The sequence below is a fragment of the Gadus chalcogrammus genome, chromosome 11, assembly GCF_026213295.1.
Source record: "Gadus chalcogrammus isolate NIFS_2021 chromosome 11, NIFS_Gcha_1.0, whole genome shotgun sequence".
Classification (NCBI taxonomy): Eukaryota; Metazoa; Chordata; class Actinopteri; order Gadiformes; family Gadidae; genus Gadus; species Gadus chalcogrammus.
In genome coordinates, this window is record NC_079422.1 from 4182914 (window position 1) to 4194331 (window position 11418).

General features: G+C 42.9%; 1 protein-coding gene across 2 annotated transcripts in view; it reads right to left on the minus strand.

The window, feature by feature from the left end:
* Positions 1–653: 653 nt before the first annotated feature.
* Positions 654–11418, minus strand: part of rorc (RAR-related orphan receptor C) — an 18507-nt gene continuing 7742 nt past the window's right edge. Inside the window, exons 1-11 of one of the 2 annotated variants that reach the window (XM_056602769.1) lie at positions 11113–11304; positions 4886–4971; positions 4479–4620; positions 4139–4393; positions 3940–4041; positions 3632–3753; positions 3410–3542; positions 2603–2710; positions 2390–2500; positions 2071–2180; positions 654–1833 (exon numbers count right to left, since the gene is read on the minus strand). In XM_056602769.1, the coding sequence (XP_056458744.1) occupies positions 1669–1833; positions 2071–2180; positions 2390–2500; positions 2603–2710; positions 3410–3542; positions 3632–3753; positions 3940–4041; positions 4139–4393; positions 4479–4620; positions 4886–4971; positions 11113–11122 (1344 nt within the window). In that variant the 5' untranslated portion in view covers positions 11123–11304 and the 3' untranslated portion in view covers positions 654–1668. Of the gene's footprint in view, positions 1834–2070; positions 2181–2389; positions 2501–2602; positions 2711–3409; positions 3543–3631; positions 3754–3939; positions 4042–4138; positions 4394–4478; positions 4621–4885; positions 4972–11112; positions 11305–11418 lie in introns of those variants that run through there. The other variant, XM_056602768.1, reaches the window with a different exon arrangement.

Consider the following 11418-nt stretch of genomic DNA (forward strand, 5'->3'; position numbering starts at 1 on the left):
GTTGTTTCTTTTCTCAATTGTATGTGTATATCCTGAAATCAATACTTCAAACATACAGTTTTGAAAATATCAATAATTACAATATTTAGCAGACGCTTTTATCCAAAGCGACTTACATCGGTTAATACACACATTGACACACCGACGGCAGAGTCAACCATGCAAGGCGACAGCCAGCTCGTCAGGAGCAGTTAGGGTTAAGTGTCTTGCTCAGGGACATGTCAACACTCAGCTAGGAGGAGCTGGGGATCAAACTAGCAACCTTTCACTAAGCCCTCCCCCCCATAAAACAGGCATACTCTTGTGGAAGGCCTGGCAGCATGTACTTGTCAGTCTATGGAGTCCAAGAAAGGTCAGAGATCAGAGGATGGCAAATAAACCAAAGCTTTGGCACCTCTCTCCGAAACAAAGCTCGTACTTTTGTACTATTGTAAAAATGTCATCTTCCATTTTTGTTGAAGATGACAACTACTTAACTTCTACACAAATTGTTTCTTTCTCAAAACACTCCCATCGTGCGAAAGTATGAGGAAGTAGAAGGGAGGGATTGTGTGCACTATTGAAAGGGATAAACATGAGATAAGATGCGTCAGAGATGCATCATGATGCATGCGACTAGCCAGACCACTCCCTAAGCAGCGGGTTTCCTTCTGTTGTTAGGGAGGGATCACTTGACCACATTTAATAAACACAAGCCATTTTCAGTAATTTCCCCTTATCCGAGTTTCAACATCGCTCTGCACTAATGTTGTCAGCACATCTTGTTTGATGTGTGTTTTACGGTCATATCTATGAAAGCCAAACATGGTTTGTTTATGCCACTGTCCTTGACAACGTTTGGTAAGATTCTCGTAAGACACAGGCTTGGTCCTTGAACATTGAGTACTAACGTAATTTGTTGTGGGTTAACTTCTTCTTTCATTATCAGCCAGAGCCAGCCTGATTTAATAGATTCAACAGACTCAGTTTAGCTATTCATTTAAGTGTTATTCAGTAGGTCATTTTAAAGAAAGACGTATGTTTTATTCTTCAATGTATTAACAGTTTATTGGAGTTCTTGCATATGGCTATCGTAGCCTTCCAAAAACATAACAACCAAACAGGCTTAGTAGAATGTCAATTGATTGTTAACCTGTTTTTTTGTTGAATCTATATAGAGAAACCACAAAATATTGAAGGTCATATAAAAATAGCTTACACACAAAGAAATATAAATATATATATCGCAACATTTAAGATGTTAAAGAATATACATTTAACAATACAAATCCAATACTCTCGGATTTAAAAAAAAAAAGATTTGCTTCAAATACATAACAGATGTTGGACAGAAATGCTTATGTGTGTATCAAAGTACTCATTTGTCAAATATAACACACATTCCTGAGAAGAAGCATTATTTATCAAATCGAGTGACGGAACACAGTGATAAAATCGGATAGAAATAACACACATTATATCCTGAGGGAAAACATAACACCATACTTAAAGAACAAACAAAGGACTATTTCCCACTTCCAAGTTGTACAAATATATAATTACTACATCAACAAGATCTGATTCTCATAGGTTGAGTGTGTGTGTGTGTGGTGTGTGTGTGTATGGTGCATGCTCGCACATGTGGCGTCTGACGTGTGCATGCTTCTACGGGAATCCAAAGCAGGTGGCTCAGGGAGCCGTCCCTTGAGGGGCATCGGCCTCGGAGTCAAACAGCTCCCTGTAGAGCGGGGGGAAGCGGGAGCGCACCGTGTCGGGGTAGCAGTGGCTGAAGGACTGCAGCTTCTCCATGTGCTGCCGGCACAGCGAGCGCAACAACGCCATCCTCTCGTGAAGCTAGAGAGAGAGAGAGAGAGAGAGAGAGAGAGAGAGAGAGAGAGAGAGAGAGGTGGGAGAAAAAAATACGAGGGAGATAGATGACACTTTTCCCCTCTGCTAGACAGGAATACAAATGTCCTCAATTTCATACAGTGCGGGCTGACGATGAACCACAGACACAGGATATCCATTTAAGGAAATGGATATCCATTCCAAAGTGTAGCCCCTATTATGTGGTCCCACATATAGGCCTACCTTGTGTAGTAGGCTCTCTCGGTTGTCTCTGTGTAACATGTGAGCGAGTGCCACCTCCAAGTCTCTCTGAACTCTGTGAGCCTGCACTCTGTCTTCCAGAGAGGGTCGGTCTGAACAGCAGGACACACAGAACCAAAGAGCCGTCAGGACACTGATGCTACTTAACAGGCAGTGAGTCTCTGATGTGTTTAAGAAACAAGTATGGTTACACCTGAAATCGGATGTGAAATCTATGATCCAATCAATTTCTGCTGATTTATGGGGTAAAAACAAACCATAAGAGACAGGTACGACTACTTTAGGATCTGGAGGTCCTTACCGGTGTTGATCAGCACCAGGGCCGAGAACAGAGCGGTCTGGGGCTCGCTGAGACCCAGAGCACACATGCCACGGGCAAAGTCGAACACGGCCGAGATGAGATCCCCGCACGCTACAAGTAGGAGGGAGGATTACTTAGTATCCATCTGTGACATGGCTCAACAACCACCCATGTTTGCAAACGTTGATACAACCGCGGTGAGTGCTACCCTACCCAGGGACTTGAAGACTTGAGGTCCAGCAAACTTCCCGTCGAAAAACACTGTGTTGTTTTCTGTGTTGAAGTAGCGGCTCATCCTCACCAGCAGCACCTCCATCGACCCTGGTGCCGGGGACACACGGGGAGAGACAGGTCTTATGTGTATTGTTCTCGGAGGGACAAGCAGCCGAAATGGCTTTTCTCAGGAGGGTGGCTGGCCTCTCCCTTAGAGATAGGGTGAGAAGATCAGCCACAGTGAAGAACTCAGATTAGAGCCGCTGCTCTTCTGCTTAGGAAGCAGTCAGTTGAGGTGGTTCGGGCATCTGGTAAGGATGCCCACTGGGCGCCTTCCTAGGGAGGTGTTCCAGGCACTTCCAGCGGGGAGGAGGAATCGGGGAAGACCCAGGACTAGGTGGAGAGATTATATCGCAACACTGGCCTCGGAACGCCTCGGGATCCCCCTCCGTCAGAGCTGGTCAATGTGGCCCGGGAAAGGTAAGTCTGGGGCCCCCTGCTATAGCTGCTGCCCCCGCGACCCGACCCCGGATAGGCGGTTGAAGATAAGTGAGTGACCGAGTGACAAATTATTATGTGAATTTTAATTAATTGAATTGATTTTTTAGCATTGATCACTTTTACCCATGACTCGCAGTGTTCAGATACATGTCAACAAGGACCAGGTAGGGTGTAGGAGCAAAAGTGTTGCTCATCGATGTGAATATATAGCCTGGGAACGTTAGCGTTGGACCCCATGACCTTTCTTCTGTGAGTCCACCTTGACCAATAGAAAATCTGTTCCCACACAAAAAAGCTTAAACTCACCACTTTTGAGGAGAGCGATCTGGTCGTTCTGGCTGAACAGACGGAAGCCCGGGATGCGCTTGGCGAACTCCACCACATACTGCACACCATCGGTGAGTCTGATGGCGCAATACTGCCACATCTCATCCATCGTCTGGGGGGTCAGGGCAGAGCAGAACTCGGTGATCAGAGGGACAAGAAACAGGGAGAAAAGGGAAAAGGAGAGGAAAGGCGTCTGCCTACCTTGTTCTGATAGGCCTGTATCTCCTCCCTATTGAACAACTTCCATTTCAGATCGTGCAGTTCCTCCACTCTGTATTGGCTGGTCTCTCTGTGGGAGCGCAGGATACTGCCACACAGGTCCTCTGAAAAACACAACCGCATGGATATAATTCATGGGAATTGTGGATTGAATTCACACACACACACACACACACACACACACACACACACACACACACACACACACACACACACACACACACACACACACACACACACGCGCAACCATCCCCACCACCACAACTAATTACTGGACTACTGTACTTCACCTCTGCTTTGCAGAACATGGGAATAGTGACCAAAGGCATCCTCCAGCAGGTCATAAGGTTGAATCCCCATCACCTCAAGAGATGGCTGTCTGGAATCAAACCCTGAACCGTAGAGTAACACAGAGAGTGGGAAACCAAAGTTTGAGAGATGATTTTAATGTGAAGAGCAGGAAGAGTTGAAGAGGTGAGTGAGACCCACCTCTGGGGTTAGGAGGACCACCGCTGTCCCCTCTCCCCAGGCCGCTGCAGTCGCGGGAGATCAGGTCCGAAGCAGGGGACTCGCTTGAAGAGCATACCAGGTAGGAGTGCACGTCCCTTGTGACGTGTCTCTGGAGCTGCTGCTGCTGCTGCTGTTGATGGTGATGTTGTTCTTGCTGCTGCTGCTGCTTGTGTTTTTGAATCTCAGCAGACAGTGAGTCCCGCTGACGCTTGGACATCCGTCCGAACTTCACCGCTGAAGAAGGACAAAAGACAGTGTTGACCTGAGCTCAAGAGACGGAGTGGTGTGGTGTCAGGGTTCAGGTGTATCTGTGTCTCACCATCGCGGCTCATGCCTTGCGCGAGGCATTTCTGCAGCCGGCAGTGTTGGCAGCGGTTGCGGCTGGTCCGGTCGATCTGGCAGTTGTTCTGCCGGGAGCAGGAGTAAGACACAGTGGGCAGCTGGCTTCGTCTGAAGAATCCCTGAAATTCCAGGATGATTTTATAATAAATTCCCTTTTGAATTCAAATGTATCACTGTCTCAAGTACTTTTCAAGCCTACTGTGTCTGAGGATGTATGTCCATATATATATACATATATATCTACACATATATATATATATATATTTATGTGTGTGTGTGTGTGTGTGTGTGTGTGTGTGTGTGTGTGTGTGTGTGTGTGTGTGTGTGTGTGTGTGTGTGTGTGTGTGTGTGTGTGTGTGTGTGTGTGTGTGTGTGTGTTTGTACCTTGCACCCCTCACACGTGATCACTCCGTAGTGCACTCCTGAAGACTTGTCTCCGCAGATCTTGCAGGGTATCACTTCAATCCCAGCTGGACAACGACAGAAGGCCACAGCTGTTAGTTCTTACCTAGCACCGCTTTGTTGGAGAATTCCTGCCTTAATGACAAGTCTAACTATAGGTAAAGTCTAACTTTCCAGTAAAACTGGAAACTCGTCGTAGTTTATTCTGCTGACACCCCAGTTACAAACAGTGATTAGATATTAGTTATGTTCATCTTAATTAATTACATCTATAACGTTGTCGATTTTGTAGGGACTTTAATCAGCTGAAATATAGATCATTCAGCAGCATTCAGGATATTGCTTTTGCATTGTCAAAAAAAGAAAAGGCAAATAATTCTGTTGATCGTTGTTTTTCATTTTGGATTCGTAGCGCATTGATGTGGAACTGATTTACTGCTGTTAAAGGCAGAGGTCTCCCTCATGCCAAGTAATGCACTGTTCATGCTAACACACTAAATTTGTAGTGATCCGTGACCGACGATACACCAACATGTTCTCTCGTGGGTGGGGTCCACCTTTTGTCACCTAAGTCATCCAATGTATTAGAATTAAGTATTCCATAACACTGTGAATAACAGTCAGTAACTATGTAGGCCTACCTGTGATGACCCCATTCATGACAGAAGAAATGCAAAGAGAGATTTGATGAAGATTCAACAAAGAGGCAAATAATCAATACAAGTCAGTTGTATGGAATTTGTATTTCCTGGTCAAAACCCTTTGGGATTTTTTTGTGAACTTCAGAACCTTCAACATGAATTACCCTAAAAGGTATATTTCAGTGTTTCCAGAAATGACAGTCCACCAGAAGGGAAAATGTATACTACATAATTTCTTCCACTAGGGTCTCTCAAGCAAAACCATGATGTAGTGTGCCCTGACCTGGTGTGGGATCATTGAGTTGTTATAAATACAGACGCAGGATTGACTGCTGCGACCCGTCGCCTAGTCAACGTCGAGAAGCAAGAACGGCCTTTAAACCAACAAAAAGCACTCTAATGTTCACATTCCTCCACCAATTTTAAAGTCTGTAATGTTCACGTGATAGTGCTTTAAACAGTTAACCGTTTCAGGACAGTTGCCTCTCCAATAGGGGAGTCAATGCAGCGTTAACATCTCTGGTTGTCTTCACCTAGGCTGACATCGCCAGATCATTTTGTAAACGTGTACAACGCTGGAAACTCTCAGTTCAACTTCGATGTCCAACTGGTGTTTTTAACGGGCCCAGACCACAATGCCGCCAGACGTTATAGTACAGACCTACAACCAATCAGAGCAGGAATCCTTGTGGCACATCAGTGGCAGCCATCTTGGATGATTATGAAAACAGCTTAAGGACGAACCTCTCTGTAAAGTCATTGTGTCTAACCCACCCCCTATTAGATCCATGGATATAAATGGATATTGGCCCGACCCGGTCCAGGTCTGCTGGAAACCAGTTTGACCAGGAGGGGGGCCAGAAGCATACGCCAGAGCAAGTAAAACATGAGTTTGCATATTCCTCTCGTTCCTCAGCGGTCTTCACCCCCAGGCCGGTGAAAACACCTAACATTAACTTATTGACTTGCCATAAGATGAGTCGATTGTGTATCACGTTATATGGTGGATGAGCCAAAACAAACAAACATCCACCATGGACCAGCTAGCCATATGAAACCAAACCAGGGATATCTCTGGGTTGAACATTTTGGAAGCATTTGGGATAATGTTAGTACACAACTTAACAAAATATATAACATAGTCTTATACTTAAATCGGGCAAAGACATTTGATGACATATTGCAAAAGAATGCAATATTTGTCAAATCTGACAGCGGATGTGTTCAAAATTACCACTAGATTTCAACTGCTGTTATTTTCCTTTAGAACTAAACAAAGGTAATTCTGACCCAGCGCTCAAGAAGAAATGTCTTTCAACACTTCAGGTTGAGTATGACCTGGTAAAAAATCCAAAAAATAGAGTGAGGGTTTGAGCCGTGGAATATTATAAAATGAGTAGGGGCTGAGAACTCCATGTGTCAACCTCAAGGGCTTTCAAGTGGTTAGGCTCTCTCACTCTGACTGAGACCTCCTTCAAGTATTCTCTGTCTGTCACAGTCCTCTCTCAATCTCACTCACCAAGGACACCACTGCCAGTAATATGCTCATTCTTCTCCCCTCTTCCAGTAATGAAGACCGCTCCCCAAACCCCCCCCCCATCACTTATCCATCACTGCGTACCATTTTAACTTATTGTGGCCATTTGCTTCCCCCCCACCCAGTTCCCTTTACCTCCAGTGACCTCGATGACACTGACAGGAGACTCAGCCTCGTAGGCCGTTCTTTGAGAGTTTGAAGTCAATTATGTTTCTGATGTTTGCATTACCTGTTTTCATGCGGCCACATGGGCAACTTCAACCAGACTATTCTCAAGTACAGCACTGTACTGTACTATATGACTGTGTAGTGTACTATCCTGTCCTGCAGTACTGTAATGAAATACTGTATAAGTAACAAGCTATGAGATACAGTCACCATCTATTTACCATGAGAATCACTTGAAGATTGCCTATCTTCTGCTAACATTGGTCTGCTTGAATGCACATTGCTCCCCAGCCCTCTTTCTGCCCTCTCTATCCTATAGGGACGATTAGGGATGTGAAAAGGCAGTCCTCACGACACCACATGACAATGATTTGATTTATTTTCATACTTTCTGTTAGTGTGTGTATTTTGTATTTTGTGCGTGTGTGTGTTAGTGTGTCAGTGTCTGCCCTCTTTTCCGATGCCAAAGTACACGTCTATAGACTGCAAAGGAGGGCAGTTGGTATGTGGTAGATGACTTATAAGTCCTTTTAAATAAATAGTGGGCTTTGACCAGGTAACACATTCAGTATAATCATACTGAATTTGTCGCTACACACAAGACAGAGAAATATCACGGTTTATGAGGGAAAATTAGGATTTAGTAATACAGGAAGACAGATCATTTGTAGGCCTGCGTCATAGGAAGTTTTGAAAGTTTCCCATACGTTATTAGTTCAATGTGTCTGAACAATTATTGTCAACAAAGCAAGGAAGAGTAACGATAAGGCATTTCAGCGAGTACCCCTGTTTTGGTTCTCAAATATCCGGAAACCCACTTGGACCCACAACCTTTCAGTATCACACACAGTGATTCTCAGCACCCAGACTACACAAAGTCAGTCAGCATACACGGATTCAGCCCGTTTTCAACATCGTTCTGCCCTTGCAAGCGGAGCTCCAGCGCGATCGGTGGTAATGCTTGCAGAAAGGACGAGCGTGTCAGAACGCCCAACCATGTAGTGGGACACTGAATGTATTAATTATAACTCATGCCTTCAACAGGCTGTGAGATTGTCTGGCACCTCTTCAGGGTTATTGTTATTATCTCTTTCTCTCTCAGTTATTCTCAAACCACTTAATATTAAGTTGAATATTAACAGTTCATTAACAAATAGCATACAAAAAGTTTCAAAAAGTTTTTGTTATGCAGATGTTACACTTTATTACATAAATACACACAAAGGAAGGCAGCCGGCTCCCTAATGACATCTGAATTCACTATAAATTGTCTTGGATATAAGTGTCTAAATTAGGAAATAGCATTATAGTATAGAGTAAGTGTGGCACTGTGTGTGGCAGTATCTGTTTGTGCATGCATGAGTCTGGTGTGTGTGTGTGTGTGTGTGTGTGTGTGTGTGTGTGTGTGTGTGTGTGTGTGTGTGTGTGTGTGTGTGTGTGTGTGTGTGTGTGTGTGTGTGTGTGTGTGTGTGTGTGTGGGGGTTAAAGATAAGACGGCAGTACAGCTCTTTCGTGGCTTTGTTTAAAATCAAGTTGTCAGCAGTCTACACATTTCACTGTAAACGGACACAAAACCTCAACTTTCCTTTGACGGAAGTGTACCTCAAGTACTTTGGCAGACAACAATTAAAATACAATTGCACACACTTGCACACACACACACACACACACACACACACACACACACATGATCGTAAGTACACTCACAAACACAAACGAATGCCCACAAACACACACACACACACACATACACACACAAACGAACGCCCACACACAAACGAAGCCCACACACACACACACACACACACACACACACACACACACACACATACACATACACAAACGAACGCCCACACACATGCAAACACACACACAAACACACACTCAGTGACACATGCACACACACACACACACACACACACACACACACACACACACACACACACACACACACACACACACACACACACACACACACACACACACACACACTTACACAAATTGCTGATTGCAGATTTTTCATATTTCGCAAATCACGATACTCAGGAAGGATTTCACAATTTGCAGAATTTAATTGTATTATTATCACCCTATTCCACTGTATAATGTGCCTTTGTAATAATATGATTTTAAATATTTAGGTATTATCTAGGTAATCACTTGGAGTCTCAACATACATTTAGGAGATTATTCTCTTAACTGCCACATGAGACTTATCAATATATTTATATTCTATTGAGTTCCTAAAATAAAATTTATTTTTCTTTCTCAAGTTGTGATATGTAATGTGCTTGAATCCTATGATTTGATAGTAACATATGAAGTATGAATGCCTCCCGCAGGACGTGTCTGAATGCTCCACCAAGGCATGAAGCGGTAACCAACACAGATAAAGGATTTTGTATACAATTGCTAATGAATAATGGGTAATACAAAAAAAAAGTACGATACAAAGTTTTGTTTTGCTGCTCCTTAACAGTTGGACCACATATCACTTTGAAGATCTCAAACCAAGAGCAGATCTGTGGGTGTGATGTGAGAAAGTAAGGGGCAACAGCCTGCATGTGGTTATTTATTCAACAATCTTTGGGTGGATTACTGTGGTTTGGAGTGCCATTAAGAAGATGAAAAAATAAGCTCTGTGCACATTTAACCCAGTAGAGGAGGAAGGAACTCCTTATCAGCGCCACCCGTTTCCATTGGGGACACTTTTATATAGAGTTGTATCTTAAAGCCATCAATGGCTATATTTGTATTTTTTTTTAAAACCTCTGCTTACTCTAATCCCCACAGCTGCAGGGAGATACCAGTTCATCTGGGCTCCATCTAAAGAGGCTGGCAGGTGTGCTGCTGTGTAATGCTGTGAATGCACCAGACTTTTTAACATAGGAGCGGGAAGTAGCAAGATAAAGCTCCGTGCCAACGGCCAGAAGAGAATACGTTCTCTGATCAATCTTTATGTTAGAAAATACATTTGATATTAAATTTGAGATTTACAGAACACAAAATTATAAAAGTCTTTGAACTGCGATTTGTAGATTTGTAGTTCGCACTAGTTTCCCTATGCAAGAGTGCTTATTTATTGATAAATATTGAACAATTCTTTATTCATTCAAGAAAAATTTTCAGTGTTTCTATAATTTTGTATGTAACCAAATCAAATAGATTGATTTGATTACATCATTTGTATTCAATTATGAAGCCAGCAAAGTTCTTCTGATATTTAAAAAAAGTGTTAGCCGATTTATATAGTGCTTAATTTTTTTGTTCTCTCTCTGCGATTGAACTGAAACGTGTGAGAATGCCTAACCCTAACCCTACACCCCACTGAACGAAATATCAAAATAGAAATAAAAGATGCATAAAATCATATCTTATCGACCAATTAAAAACATGGTTGCATCAAACTAATATAATGGATTTAACCATGTTCATGTTTAACCTTAATGTGAACCTGAGTAATTGTGAATAAAATGGTAAATTCAGATCATACTTTATTTCACATGGGCATTTTCACAAAGCTCCCATGTCAGATACACAGTAATATATACAGAGTGTAGCTGCTTTCAATATTTTCCATTCACAGGTGGTTATATGAACCAAAAATGATAAGCTAGTTTAGAGATACAGTAGGTAGATGTGGTCACCTACTTTGACTTTATATTTTCTTGAATGTCGATATTTTATGTCGTTTTTGTTGCGTGCAAAAAAAAGTCTTAAATTGTATATTGAATGAAATTACTCATCCTAAACTTGTCTCGAATGACGAAGAACAGTATGTGATCAGAATCGAGACACACATTGGCAAACACAGAGACACACAACAGATTCACAACACGCACAACTGAGATCATTGTCCCTACCTCGGCTCATTCTGACTCCGTGGCTCTCCTGTCCCACTTTACAGACGTAAGCAACGAAACTGTCCTTCTTCCACACCGGTAAATTGCAATTGTCGCTTTTCAACTGCTTTTCTTCCAATCTGTCTGTTGTGGGTTGTTGTTGTTGACTTTTTTGATCCTGTAGCGTGCCGCTTAGGATTCTTTGTGGTTTGTGCAAATATATTAGAACCTTTAGTCTCTCAGACACGCCTCATCCTCCTTTTGTGCACGTATGTGTATGCATGTGTGTGTGTGTGTGTGTGTCTGTGTGTGTGTGTGTGTGTGTGT